General features: G+C 36.0%; 1 protein-coding gene across 3 annotated transcripts in view; it reads right to left on the bottom strand.

Annotated features, from left to right (window-relative positions):
• The window catches only part of kntc1 (kinetochore associated 1), a 58,806-nt gene that overhangs the window by 10,708 nt on the left and 25,701 nt on the right, over positions 1 to 22,397 (bottom strand). For 2 of the 3 annotated variants that reach the window (XM_084415414.1, XM_084415415.1), the window contains exons 28-55: positions 22,183 to 22,255; positions 21,162 to 21,229; positions 20,736 to 21,064; positions 19,789 to 19,961; positions 19,555 to 19,652; positions 19,020 to 19,161; positions 18,723 to 18,779; positions 17,597 to 17,760; positions 16,861 to 16,965; positions 16,642 to 16,770; positions 16,210 to 16,326; positions 16,004 to 16,113; positions 13,813 to 14,044; positions 13,528 to 13,617; positions 13,258 to 13,426; positions 13,048 to 13,106; positions 12,125 to 12,341; positions 11,702 to 11,775; positions 8,541 to 8,751; positions 8,156 to 8,268; positions 7,917 to 7,972; positions 7,697 to 7,775; positions 5,039 to 5,163; positions 4,713 to 4,848; positions 3,901 to 3,996; positions 2,280 to 2,336; positions 526 to 580; positions 365 to 428 (exon numbers count right to left, since the gene is read on the bottom strand). In XM_084415414.1, coding sequence (XP_084271540.1) covers positions 365 to 428; positions 526 to 580; positions 2,280 to 2,336; positions 3,901 to 3,996; positions 4,713 to 4,848; positions 5,039 to 5,163; positions 7,697 to 7,775; positions 7,917 to 7,972; positions 8,156 to 8,268; positions 8,541 to 8,751; positions 11,702 to 11,775; positions 12,125 to 12,341; positions 13,048 to 13,106; positions 13,258 to 13,426; positions 13,528 to 13,617; positions 13,813 to 14,044; positions 16,004 to 16,113; positions 16,210 to 16,326; positions 16,642 to 16,770; positions 16,861 to 16,965; positions 17,597 to 17,760; positions 18,723 to 18,779; positions 19,020 to 19,161; positions 19,555 to 19,652; positions 19,789 to 19,961; positions 20,736 to 21,064; positions 21,162 to 21,229; positions 22,183 to 22,255 — 3,398 coding nt within the window. The remainder of the gene's footprint in view (positions 1 to 364; positions 429 to 525; positions 581 to 2,279; positions 2,337 to 3,900; positions 3,997 to 4,712; positions 4,849 to 5,038; positions 5,164 to 7,696; positions 7,776 to 7,916; positions 7,973 to 8,155; positions 8,269 to 8,540; positions 8,752 to 11,701; positions 11,776 to 12,124; positions 12,342 to 13,047; positions 13,107 to 13,257; positions 13,427 to 13,527; positions 13,618 to 13,812; positions 14,045 to 16,003; positions 16,114 to 16,209; positions 16,327 to 16,641; positions 16,771 to 16,860; positions 16,966 to 17,596; positions 17,761 to 18,722; positions 18,780 to 19,019; positions 19,162 to 19,554; positions 19,653 to 19,788; positions 19,962 to 20,735; positions 21,065 to 21,161; positions 21,230 to 22,182; positions 22,256 to 22,397) is intronic. The other variant, XM_084415416.1, reaches the window with a different exon arrangement.

The raw sequence follows: 22,397 nt of genomic DNA, 5'->3' as shown, positions 1-22,397 counted from the left end.
AGGCAGTGGGTAATGGCAGAAAAGAATCGTAAATAAGGTGAAAGGCTGCGACTAAAAATCAGAAAAACCTCTGTGTTTGTAGTCAACATTTCAAACTGGATGACAACGAACACAGTGTTTTAGGTCAAATGCAGGGGAAAAATGTATAGAGACTGCCATTCTGAAACAGAAAGCTGTTGCCATTGTGTTCAGTTATTACAATAAGAGTAAACAAAGACCAATACAATTTTCAGTGATAAACCTACCCTAACAATAACTTTTTTGTAAACAACTTCACTAATAAGCTATTGCTTTACAATACATTAGCCCCACCCTATACTCATACTTTGTTTTGATCAAACAGACCCTTTGACTGAAGACTTACTTTAGAAGCAGGACAAATGTCTGATACATAACGTCATGCTGTCGAGGGCTGAGAGGAAGAGAGGCTGTAAAATAATCAAACAGACAAACAGTGAAAACATTTAAATAATAAAAATGTATATGCAACATTACAGAGAAATTTCTAAGTATTTCCATTTTTACCTGTCAAGAAAGGGGCTTGAATCACACTTCGCCATATCCTGGAAAGACTTTGCCCCTGGAGGAAAATAATAATATAATAAATAAAAATCTTGGCAGTTTCGTGTTAAATTGACCTAAATCAGAAGTGTCAAAGAAACTACCCCATGGAGGAGCCCAATCCAGCAATTTCTATTTTATGTTTCCTGAGGTGCAATTATAATGTTGGATTTTTACATCAAAAACTGATAATTTAGGAATAAAGGTAGCCTGACGTCGTCATACTCAGATTCTAGTCAGAATATGAGTCTGATACTGCTCCATTGGGCTGTGATTATGGGGCATGTTTCAACCGAACCAGGAAAGAAAATGCCTCTGCACTCAATTGAATAGACCTACAACCAATCAGAGCAATGGAGTAAGTGACGTATGTTAAGCGACGCATAGTTGTCAACAGAACTCAACTGCATGCGCGCTGGAAGAAGTAAACGATCTTTGCTGGTGTTGTAAAAAGAATTTAAGGATACATGGAGTACTTACCAACACAATCATAATTTTTGAGAGAAATAGTAAAGGTGAATGCATATACGAAGATTAAAGTTCTCCGTTTAGGATTAGAACTCGACAATACAGCAAACAAATCTTATCACAACCCAAGCGCTCTTTGGTGATGTGGATGATTACGTTACTGTTGATCATCTGTCCATCATTGTATAAAGCCCGCCCTGAAAATATGATTGTCCGAACAGCTCTGGTTCGAGCATAGTTGCTCCACAACGGATCAAGTCCAGACCGAAATTCCCGACCTCAAATGTTGTGGGCGGGGCTAAGTTCGGCTGGCATCCAGGCTAGACTAAAGGCCCTTTTCTAAACTGATTTTAGCCCTCTGAAATATTTCACATTAAAAGGGTGTGTTTTCTTTAGGACTTAAATTTAAGGCCCTCTGCTATGAATGGGTAAAAAATAGTATATGATAAAGTATGTGGCTTGATGTAAAAATAAACGCATTGTGAAACGCCTTCTGAAGCGATGTAAGTACTAGAAGTTACGGCTCATTCTAGAAGATACGGTACTCTAGGCTTCCACATCATTTTTTTTTTTTGCATGAGCTTCACAACACTTAATGTTACGTCACACACCTATTGTTTTGCTTCAGAAGACATTGATTTATCCACTTGGTTCAGATGGATTACCATCATGATGGCTGTGTGTGCTTTGTTAGAGCATTAACATTTGGGAAGCCAATCACTTGCATTATATGGACTCACAGAGATGCATTATGTTTCTAAAAAAGATTGTTTCGGATGGATTGAGGGTTAAACAAAAATTTTTCTTGGGTAGAGTATATGTCTCAGCCTAGAAGGGCATTGGCTTTCAGGGCAATCTAATGTAAAGGAACTCTCTTAAAACTAAAATCTGCTATCTCTAAGGTTTTTGAGAATGCTATGCATGCTTTTACTTCCCTCTGTCTGGACTACTGCATGGCATTAGTCAGTTCTCTCTATCTCGCTTACAGTTTGCGCAAAATGCTGCTGCAAGACTTATAACAAGACGACGGACCATTTTACACTTGTGACCTCTTTACACCGGCAACTGATGAAATATAGATTCCAATACAGTAATACAATATGCTGTTATTTGTTTTTAAATCTTGTTCTATTGTCATTGTGTTGAACATGTTGTGGCCCACAAGAAATAATATTTTAGTTTGGCCCTTGCCCTAAAATGAGTCTGACACCCCTGATCTAAATAAAAACAAAGGTTAGGAAAATGATCACCTCTAAAAGGCTGGGCACTGCAATGAGAGCTTCAAGAACCTTCTGCAAGTAGCTTGTCTATAGAAGAAAAAGAAGAAACATTTTCTGAAATTTACAACAGCAATGAACACAAGGAGGCAGCAATGTACCATCCAACTAAACAAACATCACATGAATCAGTCAGCTTTAGGTACACTGTTCAAACGCAGTAAAAACAGGGTTCGTACACTTTTTCCAAGGTCAAATTCAAGCACTTTTCAAGCACTTTCCAGGTCCATTTTAAAGCTTTTTCCAGCACCTTACACTACCGTAAATTACATACCAATACATAGTTAAAATTATTATTTAGTGTTTTTATCACATCAAAAGAGATAAACAGCCAAATGTTTCATAATAGCAGAGGGCTGCACGATATTGAAGAAAAATGAGATATGCGATAACTCATTAAATAATGTGATATTCAATTTGCAATATTTCGATATATTGTGCAGCCCTAATATTTAAGCCAATCACAAGTTTTATTCTTCAAAATGTATCACTAAGTATATAGCCTAAAACATATGAATAATATACTTTTCATTATATTAATGTCCAAATATTTCTTACCAGATAATGTGATTTATAGGCTGTAAAACTGAATTAATTTAAAATATGAAGACTTAGGATTTGAACAGAAATATTTGACAGGCCTTCCCGTTTTGGGACACATGTCTTGATATAGACAAGGTTTGAACAAGGTTTGAACAATATCTGAGTGCACAGGCACCTGCCTGATAAATGTATTTCCTTGCCAAGATGTCTTGGGCCAATACATAACGTTAGCTAATACATTTACTGGAATAGAGCAGTGTAAATATTGCATAGGGCTATCCTAAACAGTAACAGTATACTAATGACACTGACTGATTTCAGTTCCGCAATCAACGACTGTTGTTATGCACTGGGCTAATGTTTGCAGGTTAATTTGCACGTTACAGTTCTGTAATTTGAGATTTTAATTTGAAATGAAACCAATAGGCCTATATTTCAATGGCTTGCGCCTTGCGCCCATAGACTGTAAAAAATAGCTTGCGCCGCGCGACTCGGACCAAAGCGGAGCTCGCGCGCACGCCGCCGTCAAAGTTTAAAATAGTTCAACTGTTGCCGCTGCGTGGCCAATAAAAACGGTGCATCCAAACAACCGCGGAAATCAAAATGAAAACTCCGGCCTACTTTTGCTCTGGCCAGCGTAACGCAAATCAATCTGTTTCTGATTCTGAAGGGCTACATTTTTTTTCTCCATTTAATAAAGAACTATTTTGTCAGAAAGATATTTCTTGTGAAAGAAATACTGTTACAAATTCAAGCATTTTCAAGCATTTTATCCAAAATTCAAGCACTTTTCAAACCTTGAAAACACAACATCAAAATTCAAGCACTTTCAAGGATTTCAAGCACCCGTACGAACCCTGTAAAAAGCATGACTAATCGTCTAAAAAAAAGACAGGATTCATAGTTCACATGCATCATTTTCGTGGGTTTTTCCAATATCAAAAATATCATCGCCATTGTTTCAGGATTCAGTGTTTGTGCACAAGTACACAAAATGACTAACTAATGACTGCAACAGCTTTAAAAGGATAATAATGTACATGTGACTTACCATATTGAACGACACAAGTTTTTGCAAGACACTGCTCCACAGCTGCAAGTCATAAACCTCATACTCCAAACAAAGATCTGCCACAAGACGGACAGCCTGGAAAAAATTATGAAAAATGTATGCAGATTATGCTTTACTGGAATTGTGAGATAGTCTGCATGAAAATAAAGATATACATAAAACACATAAAGCTTTAACTGATATTTATTTATTCATATATTTTTTTAGTGTTTACATGTTTTACAATGGGTCCAACAACACTCAAAAAGAGCAATGCCACAGTGTTCATCAAACTATAAATGGATTCCTAACAGTTTTCTCTGCTAATTAAATTGGATAGGAGAAAGTATTTAAAACAGAGAAAATTACACACTTCTTTAAATGCTCAAGCACAGCCTTAAGGCCTGTTCACATCAAGAAGAACATTCAGTCTGATTTCAATTTAAATGTATTTTAGTGCAAACATATATATATAATAATAATAATAATAATAATAATAAAAAATGTATATATTTCTTTAATCAATGTCAGAGTTCTTTGGTAAATAGAAAGTTATAAAAACAACATCTATTTGGAATAGAAATCTTTTGTAACATTATAAATGTCTTATTGCATCCCTGCTGAATAGAAGTATTAATTTCTTAAAATGAACCAAAGAAAAAGACAAACTAACAAAAAAATCTTACTGATTTCCAAATGTTCAATTCCCCCACCACTCCTCCTCATACTAAACTTTTTTTCAAAACTGTAGTAAGAACTGACAGAACTTGTCTGTTGAAATGAGGGGTTTTAATATTAGTTGCAATATCTACCTGAGGTTCGCTGTTGTGGTTCTTCCATAAACCCTTGATCATGCCTTCTTTTGGGCTGCTGATGAACATTTCCAAGGTATAGGGAATGTTCAGGGCTTCCATCTGGGCAAGGTACATGTAACACTTCAAAAAATATCTGTGAAAACAACAATATATGGTCATTAATGCTGCAAATTCATCAATCTTGATTAAAACAAAATGGCAAAAGGTTTTTTTTTTTGTATAACACTTGGACATACAAAATGGTTACAGTTCTATTCTTATTCAAATTGCATGCAAACAACTGAAATAATTTAATTTAATAGTATATTCTAGATGCTGCTCACTTGATTTTGCTACTAGGCCGGTTGGAAAGTGCCTCCAAAGTGTTAGCATCTGCTAAGTGAGTGAGACAGATCAAAGCACGGCTACGATGTTCAAAGGTCAGACGAAGGCCCGATCCTCCCAGGGGCTGAAAAGATGGACAAATGTTAACCATGTCAGACCTTTACTTTCCCTGCCAACAAATATGCCACTAATTACTTTATGAGGTAAGTAAAAATATACATTTATTTTGCTGGAAAACTATGGTGTATAATGTGTAACATCACTGATTTCTTTATTTTCAACACATTCTAAATGATGCTTTAAACATTATCAGAAGTAACTCTTGCAATCTGACAAAACCTTATCTAATGCATGCCTGAGATAAAGTTATCTTGGTGAACAAGATATTGTTTTGCATCTTCAAGTTTGCTTCTATTTTAATACCATTTTTTAAGTTTAGTTAAACTTTAGTAAAAAATAATTGTAATTTTTAATGGTAAAAGTCTGTAAAAACGCTAATTGGTTAATGGTAAGTTCTATAACTTTTTACTATTTTTAGATTAACAGAAGCTTTAATGTAATTTTTAGGGGTGTGACGAGACGCTTAGCTCACGAGATGAGACGAGACACGAGATTGGGTTCACGAGAACGAGAAATTCTTAATGACAAAATTCATGACTGGAAAAATAGTCTGCAGGTGCATTTTGAAATGTTTTAACAAATCATCTTGTAAATGAATGTCATTTCAGTTCTACTATCTGAGTATGAATTATCATATGCATTCAAAGACAACAATATACAAGCACTAAAAGTTTTTGCCACAAACTCAACTGACTGGCTTCTCTCCTGTATGATTTCACATGAGTCTCTTCAGACCTGCCTATACATGAATTATGAGCTTCTAGAACTTCTGATTGAGGCTATGTGTGACCTCTTAATTGAACTCCTTTCCACAAATTGAACAAAAATAAATAATTTTTTCTTAGTCTTAATCACAATTTCAATCTTAATCACAAGTTCAACCATAATCAAAGTACTCTCTCGATATTCAATGTGCAAACAGAGACCAAAACAAAGACCAGAGCTAAGAAGTGGTTACAACTACACAGTCCAGCCTAAGATAGGTTTGATATTGGGAGACAGGCTATCATATCTAGCCTAATTTGGGCGCATCAGAGAGCTCACGCAAGAGCTCACAAAAACTGATAAATTGATATTCCCAGAATTCTCAGCATGACTAATTTGACCAGTATTTTTTTTTATTTGAATAATTGTTACATTTTTTTGTTGTTATCAGTTATATACATTAGGGTTTTATGACACATTTCATATTGTTAAATTAATGTTTATTACATTATTTTAGTGTCATGTGTGTTACCATGATGTGTTTTGTATTCGTTTGTATGACACCATACAACCATCTATATATTAGTATTTACCTCAGCTTGTGGAAAATATACTTGTGATGAACTTTGATTTATTATGAGGATTTCTCTTAACCACCTGTGTTTGTATGGTACGAAAAGTTGGTGTATTAACATTACATCAGTTCATTAAAGTGTTTTTTTATACTTTAAGTTTAAGTTCAATATTTAGGTATTTTTAAAGTAAAAAATTTTACTTTTATTTTTTATGCTAAAGTTCTGGTCAATCAGTGTGGCCTTTCAGGTGATGCTGGATGAACAAGGAAAATGGTGAAGCTAGTTCATAAACCTCACTAGTGACCAGCAATGCTGAACTTTTCAGCAGGGATGTTATAATGCGATCAGTGTTCTACCATACAAACACTATTAGTAATTCCAGTGCTCATTCAAAAAGATGAAGATAAAACATGCACTCGTATAAACTTTTTCAACATATGATATAAACATCATAAAGTAAACATTTTTATAATCCATCAACAGTAGATAATAATGATAATTACTACAAGAAAGTTAACTTCGTACCCTTAAGTGTATAAATCCAAAAAGTATAACAATGTAAATGTTTCAATCTATTCCCACCTCTTATATTACGTGGAATAAATTAAATTCCAATCAAAATGAAAATGAAAAATTTAAATGTTTGTTTTTACCATATTATAACAATGATTAGGTGCTAGTTCACACAAAACACTTTGTTGAAAACGAAGGCGTGGTTGCCCACATTCGCTCCCTGATAGGGTCTTCTGGATCACTGCGTATCCTTCCCTGATTCATCAAGCCCCTATCCTATGACCATTACGCTACCGGAACATGACAATAACAGGCCAGAGCCGTCGCTCTTAACAGCTCTGTAACATACCAGCCCCGACGACTGTGCAAACAATGACATAGAGACGGAACTGCAAGCTTTGCTGACTTTGACAACCTTTTTAGCAGCAGTTGTGCAGTTAAACTCTGCATTTTATATTACTGCAGCCGCCTACATGTGCGAGAGGCAAGCCTTTATTTTAGAGTTATCGGAAACAATCAGCAACTGTTTACACTTCTACGTGCATGCCAAGTGTGCATGAATGGTCATGTGACATGCTTTTTCGGGTGTATAGTGTGGAAGGAGGTCTTTTCTGAAACGCAGTGGAAACGCCAGTATGGACGAGGATTGTTTTCATTTTAAAACGGCATGTTAAAACGAAAACGCACTAGTATAAACAGGGCCTGATGTTCAGGTTTCTGTTGAGGGTGAAAAGTCCTACTTACCCACGTTTGAGCTGTCAGGATGGGACTGAGCAAACGAGCACTTATATCCATGGGGTGCATCTGCAGCAAATAAACAACTCTGCAGTATATAGAGAATGAGAGGAAAAGAAACAGGGGAAAGATAAAGACTTCAATAAGACTTCTGACCATGTTACAGAAACATGTTTAATCCATTTGGTAATGTTACAAGGTAAAATCTTTTTGTATTTTGTATTAGTACCTCATGAGATCAGGGTCATCATTTATATCAGTCACATAGTCCTGCTGATTTATGTCCTAGAGAAAAAGAAGGTATGAATTTAAGTCTAGTTTAATAATGCACCCTCATACCAAGTATGTTTAGATGTGTAGATTTAATCAAGCTTTAGTCGGAATTTGCTGTACTACTATAGCAATAAATGTGTTGGTCTCTCAAAAGACTTTGCAGAATTCGCAGCGTGTCTGATATATTTTACACACCTTGCCATTAGACTGCCCTGTTTGGCACAACCATTTCTCCAAAAGAATGTTCCGGATCTTCAGAAGATCGACACCATTGATGGCGGCAATATCCTTGGCCACGCTGTGAATGTCTGTCCAGTTTCAGAGAGAGGTGGCAGAATAAATATCCAAGCACACATGCATGCACTACCATTAACAGTTTTGGGGTTGTTAAGATTCAATAAGGTTTTTGAAAGAAATGTCTTATTTTCAAGATTCTTTGATGAATAGAATATTCGAAAGAACTTAGTAAAGACTTTAACATGTCACTAGGTTACTGTCACTTTTGATCAATAAAATACAGCAAATAATGCAAGATCAGATTGATCTTACAGCACAGATATACTATACTCCTTGTCCTTACCGGGGTAAGTCATCCCAGCAGGGTTTTTCATATGGTCCACCACTGAGCTATGCTCAAAGAGAGCTACAATAAGGCGCCCAGGCAGGCCTGTGAGCTTGAGGAGCTCTGGGGAGCTGAGCTGAGATGAAAGGAGAGCGTTCTCTGTGGCCGAGCGCTGATATTGCAACTGCAGTTTAGAGATGAGTGCCTCACCTCGAGCCTGCAAATTCTCCTGGTAAATGATCCAAACAAGATACAATCAAGAAGAGAGTGTGATAGAGTAATGAAGGATTGAGACAGACAGAGATTTGTGTAATAAATGTGGTTAACAACATCCTTACTCCTTACTAATAAAACTAAAGGAATCATGAACTCAGAAATCCAATTTTCTTTTGACAAGGTGTCATTGCACAATAAAACACAGTATAAGCTGCTTTCCGACCGAAGGACCCTTTTCACAGTTCCTAGAACTATTGGCTAAAGTACCCGTATGTTCCTGCGGTGCGAACACGCCGAATAGGAACGACTTTAGTTCTAGGAACTCCATTTGGAGGAACTAATTTAGCTCCTACTTCAGAGTAGGGTCTAAACCAGCACTATAGGAACTATCCGTGACGTTAGTGTACGCTGATGACCGAACGCACGCAAAACACCAGCACCTGCCATTTTTAAAACAGATATATGTAAACACACAGATTATAGCCTATATATTTACTCCAGAAACTAGATACAAACATGGAAAACAGTGATAGCTGGGTCTCTAAACCTTTATGCTGTAGAGAAAATCCAACGCAACTTTGAGGGGACCAAGTCAAACATGATTATGTATTTCTGCTCAGCTAGCAACACTGGACATCAACCACACGGCATAGGCTAACAACTTTTTTTTCATATACTGTGTACTTTCTATAACAATTCTATCTAATAACATGTTAGACAGATCGCTAACTATGCGAGCATTGTTTGCTCTGGCGTTCTCAGCGCAGTCAAAATAAAGGTCCGTCGCTCCGTCAAAATAAAAGTCGCCGTGCTTGCGTCACTCCCTTACCCCTCCTACCAGTTCCTATGGCCACTTGGCCAGTGTGAACGCAAACAGGAAAACCGAGTTTGGGGGAGAGTAGTTCATAGAACGGTTTAGAAGTGGACAGTTCCTATAACTAAGTTCCTGTAACTACTTGGTTGGAAAGCGCTATTGTCAACCAAAATGCAAAGCCATGGCGGTAAATACATCCTTGCTTATTCGTCAAATACCTGCCAGTATGCCAATATAAAATAATGATTTAAATGTTGAGCTGTCAGGTAGAAATTGGGAAATTGCTTCAATCATTCCTAACATACGTGTTTATGTTATTTCTTTAAACTGAACAGCTTCTACTTTGTGTGAATTTCAACTAGTCAGCAAACTAGCATGGACAGTTCTAAACGGTTCCACAGAAGAAAGTAAGTCCCACTTTCAGAACGACACGAGGGTGAGCAAATGCCTTTTTTTTTCACGTGGAGTATTCCTTTAAGTGAGTTTTAAACGTAAAAGTTCATTTTTAATGATAGAGGCACTGCAAACTGTAACAACATTTATTGCACCAACATAACACAAATTTACTCACAAGGACAGAGTTATTATTACTACTTTTTAGGGCTGTTGATTTAAACAATGAATCATGATTTCAGCCATTAACAATTTTTTGATTACTAATTATAACTTTATACCTGTTGAGTTTCCATTTATGAATGAATTTGAGAAGATGCAAAGAGAAGTACTTTTCTCCATCATTAACTGATTAGCATTTGCTTGTGTTTGTTGGAACTCTTATTCAATTTGTTCAAAATCATACAGAACACAATGAAACAGCTGCATGAATGCATATGATTCGGCCACATGTATACATTGAATGTGCTCATTTCTTGTGAAAGCCTCTGATGGTCTGATTGGTCTTTTTTTTTTTTGTATATTATACAATAGAATACAAGCAAAAATGTAGGGGTGACAGAGAGGGAGAAGGATCGATAAATGATTCAGGTCAGACTTTGAATACTCAAACTTTTGATTTGTTTGAGGCTGTTTTTATTTGTTTACTGTAACCACTTTGCAGCAAACTATTTTCATCATTTCATTATTGTGGTGTTGTCCAGAGCTGTTATCCCAGATTTAAACTGTCACTAAACATCATATACAAAAAGTAATCAGTGTTTGGTTGTCAATTAGATGCACTTTTCCAGTCTAATAGCCGCTCTGTTTTGGCAACACCTAAATTCCCAGACTTGGGAGATCAATTAAATCAGCCAATTCAGCAGCAGTGCCTGAAAATAACTCAAGCAATCAATCAATCATTTTATGCAATTCTGTTTAATCTTTTTTGCAAACATTTGTTTTTAAAAATAAAAATAAATCTTTGTATATATATATAAAATAAATCCTACTCCCTACCCATATTTAAATCTCAATTAAATCTTCATATTGCCTTGTGGTGCCATCCCAAAGAGGCACAACAATCACTTTCACTGACTTTTTACCTTTCAATGACCAGCCAAACTAATCTCAAGCTGCTGTGTTTTTGCCACTCTCAAGAAACGGTTGAAACGCATCTTTTTCACTTGACTCGTTAATACTTACACTTAGTATTCTACTATATTTATATTATATATTATTCAGTAAAAAAAAATAACTTGCATTTACTGTGCTAGACTAATTGGGACTTATCACAGCACTTGCCTATTGTTGATGTGTTGCTTCTTTTGTTCTCCTCATTTGTAAGTTGGATAAAGGCATCTGCTAAATGGTTAAACGTAAATGTAAAATATTGTGTTGCTTGGAAAAGGCACTATGTAAATAAATCTAATCCTTCATTGTTGTCATGCTTCGCATCAAAATGTGCAAAATCTTAAAAGTATGTGTATTGTGTAGTCACAAAACCAGCACACTCGACAAAATCTGATCACAAGAGGTTACTGGAGATGCATTAATATCAGGTGTACTTAAAGTCTTTAAACTGACCACTTGTGATCAAATCAAGTTCTGTCTTCCCTTGGAAAGTGGGTTGGTTTAACAGATGAGCCATGTTTCATGTTTATCTATTTATCAAGACAGCTTTAAAATATATAAATGGTGCACTTGCAAAACATGGTTTTACATTGTTTGTCCTCAAAACAATATATTAAGTTTTTCTTTGGTAAGCCAAACATACCTCCAGAGCATCAGACTTCCGCAACTTGTGTACGAGTTCCAAGCTGAACTTTAAGAAATCAGTCTTTTCTGCACCTGAAATAAAATAATAATAATAAAAAGTAACTAAATAAATCAAATGCGATACACAGCACTGTCCAACCAGTTGTCTTATTTATTTATTTTTTATTACAATGCCTTTGCTCAAGTCCACTACAGCAGCATGAGGCACCAAAGCATACATTGGAAAACACAGTCCGTGAATAACTTTGGTCTGTTCCTCGCATAAAGCTATTGTATTTCTTCAGAAGACTTGCAACATAATGTGCAAGTCACATGAACTACTTTCATGTTACTTTTTGGCCATTTTTGGAGCTTCACACCATTTGCCAACATTCACTTTCAGTGTTGAAGGGATCGAGTGCTGTCATACCAGCAGACTCACCTGCAGGAAGGTCCTGAGCAATTTTATGGATTGTGGCTGCAGCAAGTTCCAGATTCTGAATGCACAGCGCATGTTTAAAGATACTCTGAGTCACACTGGACGACTCTTTGCTGGGACCAAGATGCTGGTTTTTCTTAGACTGATCCATTAGCAAGGGCAAAAGATTCTTCTTGAACACATGGTTCACAGCTAAAACATACAGCTTATCAAGATTAAGCTGGGTAAAAAGCAAAACAGAAAAAATACTGTAAATATCTCCTGTAAAAGAGGCACAAAGTGGCACACACACACACACGTTTCTTCACATAACTCTTGCTCTTATGAATGTCAGGTATATGTTTTTAAAAACTGCACTAATATTGTTGGGTTGTTGAATTTTGCTATTTATCCATGTCAGATAATATGAGTAGAGCTAAATATATTATACTAGGTTTAATGTAAACAATTAAAATGGTTTTGACGGATGGTGGTGGTGGGTCAGTTTATTTTAGGGGTGGCCATCGTCACTGTATAGACAGTAAAATGAACCGTGAGCTTAGCGGTACTACATACAATGCAATTGTTTATGAGAGGCTTCCTGGCGAGTACACTAGCTGTGGTATTGTTATGTCACTTTGGCTTTACGGACTGAACGGGGTGTGTGTGAATAAATGCAGAGCACGGGAATGCTCTGGCAGTGTGAATGAACAAAATCACGCAATCCATCCATCTTTTACAGACATTTTCCAGAATTTCTGTGTGAAAGGGGCACTTCAAAGCCCTTGTTTTATTAGTGTTGTAAATGCAAAATGTGTGCAGTCACTTTACATTTCTAATAATAATAATAATAATAAATCATTGACATAAAAAAAAAAAAAAAGACAAACTAAAAACAGGAATAATAAGAATGATAGTGGTCTTAGCTCTGTCAACATGTATGTTACCTTCAGCAATTTACAGATGAAGAGCAGCGTGGGTAAAGTGTCCTCACTAAGTTCAGGAGCTGTTGGCACGGTACACAATAAAAGAGGAAAATGTCAAATTGAACAGAAAATAAATTAGTAATTAAGGACAAATTAAAAACACAATAAGGTAATTCTGGAAGGCTGTGGTACAATGAACAAGGTTGCAAAAATCAACAAAATGATACACACAGACAATTTTCCAGAAGGCGTGGTTGGTCTGGAATAGCAGATGAAAAGGCAGGCGGGTGTTAGCTAGAGCAGTGGGTTCAAGACCGTTCTCCAAAAGATATGAGCTCTCCAGGTCAGTGGGAGGAGAGATTCTTCTATGTGACTTTAAATGCTGGAGTAATCCAACCATCTAAACAATAAATCATAAAGATGATACAATGAAACTTATTCCTGTGCCAAATCAAACAGCCATCTGTTTGTTTGTTTGTTTAATCTTGGAATTTCACTGACCTGACCAAGGGGTAGAAGGTTTGTGCTCTCATCCGCCATCTGAATAGTTTTGAGGACTCTCTCTATCCACTCATAGTTGTAAGGATTTAACTGTAAATATTACATTCATATATACACCATTAGATTAATATCTACTATAACAAATCAAAATGACATATGAGTAATCAAATGTCACTTAGTGGCACAAACTAAACATTAGTCAATGCCTTATGTCCTGTACCCTATAAAATAGAAGTTAAAATCACTGGGATTAGGCAGTCAGAGATGAAGTATGCAATACAAGACCTTGGTCAAGGCGGAGTTGAGACTGAATACAAGGTCTTTGGTAGAGCCGAGCTGAGGAACAATCTGAAGAGCTCTTTCTAGCATGTCATCTTTTCGTAGCAGCGACTCTTCAGCCCGCAGGGTACCTTTGGCATCACCTTCTTCAATCTCCATCTCATACCATCTATCTTCCTGCAGTAGTAGAGTGGTTATGTACAGATTGATTGCAGAATCGCTGTCCAATCCAAATGTGCTGCAGAATAACAACAACAAAAAAAAGCTTGAGTATTACACTGTGAGAAAAAACAACAACAGAAAATGTACTGGTAAATTTCTGCCAGGACATTATCCATCAAGTTGATGTAAATTTCCTTCAACTTTAAAATACCGTGCAAAGCGAGATTCAAATATGGGCAAAACACTTGCGACAAATTAATACAGAAAATGTACTTTATAGTCCTGTTCTGCATGTAAATACTATTGACTTATTATATTAAGCAATAACCAGGTAATAATTATGTGCCAAACCTGAACCTAAACCTTACCTTAACCTGCATAGGTAACTTATATTACCAGGTACTTTCTTAAGTAAGTACACAGTAAGTGCACAAACTGTACTGTAAAAAAGTGCAGCTGACTGTTGTTTTTTTTTTTTTTTTTAACAGTGTACACATTTGTCATATTTTGGAGCTTACTGTTAGAAATATGTCTTAGATTCCCGGTATTTTTATCTACATTTTTCCAAAGCGGTTTTATTTTTGCTTTGTTTTTTAAATATGGGAAATGCTTCTAGTTTAAGACTTGAAGAAAAATATATGGAAGCTTGTTTCTTTCCTCCACGGAATAAAACAATTTAAAAGATAATTGCGACCTTTGATCTCACAATTCAGACTTTTTTCTCTGAATTCCGAGATATAAACTCCCAATTGCAAGTTATAAAGTCTGAATTGTGATATATAAACTCACAATTCTGACTTTTTTTCTTGCAATTGGGAGTTTATATCTCGCAATTCAGACTTTTTTCTCACAATTGTGAGAGTAGAGTAGTAGTAGGAAACTGTTAGAATTCTCACAATAAAAAGTCAGAATTGTGAAATAAAAAGTTGCAATTACCTTTTTTAGTTTTTATTCTGTGGCGGAGACAAGCTTCCATAAAAATATGCAAGTTTGTATAGTAAATTCAACATTAGCTTTTAAATATATATTAGCTATAGTCGGTTGACACATTGTCTTTTTCTTTTACATTTAGAGGATTGTTTTTGTTTGTTTCAAAATAATTGACTTGCCTATTAATGACTAAAACCAGCTCAATCACACTGTTTTGATTGCAATGTTCTATTATTATTAGAGGTATTTGCACTACAAATAATAATTGTCCGTCCCTTTGACTGGATTATGAATTTGTCATGCTCCGTTTTCACCCATCGGTAAAATATTGTTCAAATACTGCAATGCTCTGGTAATGTGAAAAAGATAACAGACACTGTGTGAACCGGTCACTCAATTTAAACAGCATCTCATTTAATGTTCCACTGAACTACAACTGGAATCTCGTTTCTCTCCCAACATCCTCACTCATGTCTCTCCTCCGGTCTGTTTCCACTAGGGATGAAACGTTTCCCGGTTTCACAATAAGGCACTTCAAAATTCCAGACGGTTAGTATTTCTGTTTCATATTTTAATTCTCATTAAAAACATGTGTGATTAACATGGTTTGAAAAACTGCAAAATGCAGTTATGTGACATGCCCATCTGACAAATTCATAACATTATGAGACCACAAATGTAATAGAATGCTGAGAATTCATAGTGCTTTCATTTGCCTGTGTTTGATCACGTTGTTATGAGAAGAGCGCATCTAACGGAAGTTCTGACTAGCAAGGCCGAGTTCACTCCTGCATTTTCATCCGTTTGTGCAGATGTAAGCTGTAATATTATGTTTTTTGTTGTGCAGATCTAAAAGAATCTCATTTACAGTGTTTGGTTTGGTTAAGTTAATTAACCCGCTTCTATAGAGCTTTAGTTTACTGTTGTTCACTCACTCTTCAGCTCAAAAAGAAATGCCCAGTATTAATGAGAATCATATTCCCTTTTCATAAACACTGATGATACATTATTATTAATAAATACTGATAATCTTAGAAACCTTACCAAATATGTGTTTTACAACCCATTATAAATAAAGCAAAATAGTGAATAATAGCTGACTTGCCTGCAGTAATGCAGTATGATGTCAGGAGTGATATTTTTGTTTTTCACAAGTGTAGGAATCAAGTTTCTCTTCGTCTCTGCGCACTGCCTGAACACAGACTGGATGGAAACCTAAGAAGAAATGTCAATGGACATAGTATAAGTTTTTCACACAGTTCTGGCCATTTTGTGTGTTTTTTTTCTTCTTTGCATAAGTTCAACACTGACCCCAAGTTTGCCAAGCTGAATGCCCCACTCAGCATCAGTGATTACAGACAGAAACTTTCCTCTCTCCTCTTCATCCTTATACAAAAAACTTAGATGGGCTCCGACCATAGCAACAACCTATAGAAGATAAATAAATACATTTATTATTCAAGTATATTTTTACATTTTCTAAAGAAAATTTGAGTGAAGGTGTAGTGTAGCTTAATTTATTAGTAATAATCAGAAATCGCCTGGATTATATGTTTTGACGGAGGTGTGGCTTTGGAGACGCTCTGAAGGGAGGGTGGGATCATATGCTTTTAAAGCTATCTTACTATTGCTAGCCTCTCCAAAATTGCCTACCAATCAATACTTAGGGTTAGGAGTTTGACCTAGCAAGCACAACTAATAAATGAAAGCTTGAGTGAGTCACAAACCAAATTTCAGTCTGACCTTTATCTTGTCGTAATTTTGCCAGGCACTGGTGATCATCTTCCACAGAATATCCACGACCGCTGCCTTAGACAAAATGGTGCAAAGTCCGATGGCCAAATCAGAGTCGACCACTCTCCAGTTTAGCACCTGAAACACAACTCCGTTACAGTTAATGAACTGACTGAACTACATTTCATAGAAATAATATAATTGTGCATCTAAAGTGTCTTTGCACACCTTCTGCAACAAGGAGACCACAACCACCGTGACAGACGAGAGAACAGTTTTCTCTATCCTGTCAAGAGTCTGTTTGTCTCTGGCCATGCGGTTGTTAGACTGAAGCTGGAAATGAGAAATACAACATCGTCAAAAAAACACTTTCATTTGCATTATATTGAAAGCCGCTATATTATGCCCTTTTACAAAGACTTGATTTTGATTTTAGGGTCTACTAAAATAGGTTTTCATGTTTCAAAAAACAAATTTTTCTATTTTTTTTCCATTGTTGCAGCACCTCTTTTCCCAGTCTGTCAGCAAAGCTCTGTTTAGTTTCTCTCTCTATGAAGCCCTTCCTTTCGAAAGGGCAATGTGCTCTGATTGGTTGGCTGGACCAGTGTTTTGTGATTGGTCAACCGCTTCGAGCACGTTTCGTAAATGTCAGGCCCATCGCCGTGACTGCGAGTTTCAACACACTACTAACTAACACCTTCATTTAAACTGCATATGCCTTGGGTGGGAATTATTTAAATGAGGAATATTGTGATGTGTTCGTTCCCAGAAGAAAACTCAAGACTACAATCAAGCCATTTCTTGGAGTTCAGAAACAGTGTTTACTGATGTAGAGAATAACTCCTATTGGAGTGGTCTTTGTGCTTTGTAACTTTGCAGACCTTTTTCATGCTCAAACATCAACATTACAGACTAAAAGACATAATAGTTTTTTTTAAACTCAATTATTTTACAGAATTCTCACCCTTTTGCTTAGAGAGATGTCCATGTTGTTAGAAACAAAGTGCAGTAATATACTGCCATAAGACTCCATCAGAAGGCGCAGAGCCAGTTCAAGCTGACTGCACTCCTGTAGCATTTGCAGCATTGAGGCCATGGGATTGAGTAAAGGCCCAACCAAATCAGTTTCTGTGAAAATAAGGACATTTCATTTAAATCTGCCTCTCACAACACGATAACAAATTTTAAATACATTTTGCTTTTTAAATACAATAAACCACAGTTCTTTATATTCCACAGCCTTTACACATTTGGGATTTTCACAATTAAAACGGTTCACCCAGGGTCATTTAGTCGTGGAAAAATTTAATCCTGGGCTATTTCCATGTATCACACTGTTCACACTTTATGCTGGATCAGTAATTAATCCTGGGTAGGTATGTTGTAAGATTTCATACTATACACTTTAAATCCCTGGACAAGTATTACACTTACACAACTAGTATTACTGTTTAACACACGCCCCTTTTCCATTGGCCCCCTAAAGCTGCTAGTCTTGAACAGATAACAACAGAATCTACAGAGAAGAATCTAATGTCGTCACCAATTAAAGTTGGTAATGTACTAAAAATAATGAAAACATGAAAGTGAAGTGTTTAGGACAGATTAATACATACTATTCTAATATTCAACAACCACAACCTATTATAATAGACAAAGATTAGCTCAACCCCTTCTCATATTATGTGGTCAAAATAAGAAAGACTTTGCCCGGTTTAGGGATACCAATTGGCATCTGGTATTCTAGAATTTGACCTCACTGGTGGGGAAAAAGCCAGAGTTGGTGCGCTACCAAACTCTTGGATAGTGGTTGGACTGTCCTTCTCTGCTCATGTACACATTCGCTGATTTTCAACCAGCTTTGGATTGTTACAATGTCAGAAGTATATGTAAATGACCAATGTTCTTTCTCCAGGTTTCCTATACCAAGCAAAAGACTTTTGACAGCCAAATAATGCATTTTGCATTAGCCGGCAGAATTTTGCCAACCAGTAAATAAGAAACTTGTCCTTTAAGACTTACCTTGGGATTAAGCATAGTATAAACAGTCTCACAGTATACTAGTCAAAGCAATAATATGATGCTCTTACCTTCTTTGAGAGCACAGTATGACAGGCAGGAACAGCCAAAAGGATAAAGTCTCGATTCTAGAATAAAGGACACAGGTTTTAGTTCAATCATAGGAACAAATTAATACATGTTCACAAAGGAGGGAATTAACAAAAACTGTTTCTTAATTCAATTAATTTCAAATGTCAATTCCAGCCCTACACTTCAACAATTCCCATATTAAAATTTGTTTAGTAATTCCAAGGTCTACTTTAAAACAATCATTCATATCAAGGCACTAGTTTGCATATATCACACCAGTAACAGCAAACTCTTACCTGAAAGTGGCAACAAATTTCTGGTGATTTTATACTGGAGCGGAAGCACTGAGACTGGATCTAGCACAATGCAGTCCTCATTAAAGACATCATGAAAATGGGAATCAGTGTAAGTGTCCTCTTCACCACTCAATGCAGATTCCTGAAAATAAATATATACAGTGGGTATATTAAAAGTCTACACATCCCTGTTTAAATTGCAGCTTTTGAAATATAAAAAATGTATGTTGCACCACACAGGAACGAACTTGCAACCTTTCACAGTCTCCACCCAACAGTCTCACAAAATTCAGTAGGAAACACTGAATATCTATTTCAGAATTTATATTTATTCTATATATTCTTATTCTATATATATATATTAGTGTATGGGGAAAGCAAAGTGACTTGAATATCACTCCAGATGAAGATAGCATTTGTCAACTAAAGGCTTGCCACTGATGCTTCCAGTGATGACAGCTTGATGGAATATATTGGGGTGCTGTCAACACTCATGTGTGTGTGTACATGAACAAACAATGTTTAGCGAGCTTACCTTAGGTAAAAATCCAAAATCTTCAATCTGACATTGTCTGTACACATCTGCAGCACTTCTGGTGCTTTTACACAGCTCCAAACAGTCAAGCAAGAGGTCTGTGAAAGTGAAAATACATGTACTTTTTGAAGTTGGTGTAGAGGACAAATGAGTGATACATAAATAAGCTGACTGGTTGAGAACTCAAGTGATATGTACTTTAAGAGAATATGAATGGTGAAAGTGTTTCAGTACCACTGTGGCAGACTGTAATGGCCTGGCAGGCCAGCCTATGGATGACAGCAGGGAGGTTAACCTTTTCAGGCAGAACCATGGGGACATTTTCCTCCAGCATCTGGCAGAGGCGCTGCGCAGTGCTGAACAGAACCCGTCCTGTGCTGCAGTTGGAGTGATGCTGGTATAGCTCACTATATGAGGTGAAAAGAAAGGTATGAGAAAAGATATTAGAAGTTAAACGGAACGTTCACCCAAAAATGAACGTTCTGTCATCATTTACTCACCCTCTAGTTATTCCAAAATAAAGATATTTGTTCATCTTAACACAAATTAATATATCAAATTGTCCATTTGCTGAAATGTACTTGCTTTTCGAGTGAGAAAGTGTGCATCACTGAATCTTTTTTCTTTTATCACTGTAAAGCTACTTTGAAACAATCTGTATTGTATAAAGCGCTAAATAAAGGTGACTTGAGCAGTTTACAAACATAATTTTGCGCATATCACACATTGTATCTTTCGCATCTCAATATTTGTAAAATGTAGAGAGTAATGAGACCATTGAACTTTGCTAGTTTACGGCTTACTATTTACACAGATAATATTATTAATTATAATATAAAATTAGGAAATATTAGAAGTGGAGAGTGAAGTGGAGCAATAAAACTATATTATATTATTAAATTGTAGGCTATGCATACTACAATTATTTTGTATTAACAACTACCACTTTGTTTTGTACTTTGTTAGACTTTTTGGATAAATTGATCAATCAATATTCAGAATCAGGTGCAGTTGTTTTATTTTTCTGAGGAACTTTATTAGACTGTAGATTGAAAAGAATGCTTGGTAATAGGCCTATTATTTTTAAAATGTGAGAAATAACTGCCTATTCCGAATGTATACACTTTTTCACAGCATTTAGATCCTTAAATTTAGATCCCCATTATTCCCTTCTCCCTTACCTTAGGATCTGCAGGGCTTTCTCCACATCTCCGGCATCCAGAGCTCTCAGTGCCAGGTCTGCCCAAAGTTCCTGCTCTGTCTTTTGCAGCTGCCTGGCCAGCCGGTGTAGCCCAGCTTCAGTAGAGAGAGTCTTCGTTTTACCATCAGGATCATTGGCTACTGCAGCATTACCATTCAGGTGACTACTTGAAACCTTGTCAGGGTGTTGTTTCCCTGAGCGCCGCCATGCTTGTGCATTCTCATATGCGGTGATGAGCTGCTGGTTGAACTTATGTCTCACTAAAGGATCCTCATACTCTTCTGGTGTTAAGAAGATGTCAAAGTCTTCCTAAAGTCAAAAACATTTTAAAATAAACATACCCATTTGTAGATATATGTCCAATATGGCATTAAATGCCTCAAATCCATTATGAACAAATAAAGACCTGTAGATGAGACATGGCTGTGAACATGTTCAGACTGTTCCCACATTCAGTCTTCTTGAACGCATCATCTACAAGAAGAAAGGACAGGAAACTTTAAATGTCTAAAACAATCAATCTAGTTCATTTTTTTTTTTTTATTAAACTGATTATGCTCGTAGTTGTACTATCAGTCGATTAAAATATTTAAATTGCAGATTTTGACCTTATGTACAGACTTCTCTTCCAGTCAAAATAAGTATTGTTTGTTCAGTAATCCCTTTCTGTTTTAATATATTTATTACTGCATTATATTTACTGCATACAAGTCTTAATTTTTTTTATTCAATTAGAAAGGCTTGATATGTCTTATAATGTGTCTTTATATTATCGTATAAATCATATAGTGACAGATTTTTTTTTTTTTTTAAGTCCCACGAAGTCGTGTTTCACAGTGAATTTAGAACCGCTAAGGGGCGTTGTAAAAACCCTTTGAACACAGCTCAACCAATCAGAATCAAGGACTGGAACTATCCATTTTATAAAATCAAAAATGCCATCAATGCCTTTAACAAGCCTCTTATGCATCCACTGAGGAAAAAACCTATGAATCTACAAGAAACCACCTCAGACAACAGAAGGAAGTTATTTTAAACTCTAAACTGATGTTATACAGTGACAATTGAGACAAAAAAAAAACATGGTTTAATCTCACAAATTCTCATAGCTGATGTTTATTTCAAATGGAACATGGTCAAACTTGCACTGGGTTTCTAGACTGCAACAAGGCCAATTAAAAAAAATATTTAATGAAAATGACTTTAAGTTTTAATAAAAAAGTCTTAATAAAACAAACTGCCAACCACAATTATGCTTCTAGTCCAAGGGCTTCATAAACTATATTTTAATTTGGGTACTTCCTTTCTGGGGTTTGGTTTCAAAGTGGGGTAGGGGCGCAAATGTCAATTCTTTGTGGTTACCTATCCTTTTAAAACCGCATTATTAGACATAGAAAACCAGTACTAATACTTGGTTGTGCACTCACCTGTCTGAATGCTCTGCAGGTACTTCAAAGCTTCAACCATAATCTGTGATATTAGCATTTGTAATTTCTTCTGCTATTGAAAGAAAATACATTTAATTCAGAATATATATCAATTTTGCCTATATAGATGAACATATCCAAATGTGTTTAACAATAACAATGCAAAAACTTTTCATATAGAAAACTAATCCTACTTTAGTATTAAGATTTTTTTT

The sequence above is a fragment of the Rutilus rutilus genome, assembly GCF_951802725.1.
Source record: "Rutilus rutilus genome assembly, chromosome: 7".
Lineage (NCBI taxonomy): Eukaryota > Metazoa > Chordata > Actinopteri > Cypriniformes > Leuciscidae > Rutilus > Rutilus rutilus.
This window is presented reverse-complemented; position numbering and strand designations above follow the sequence as displayed.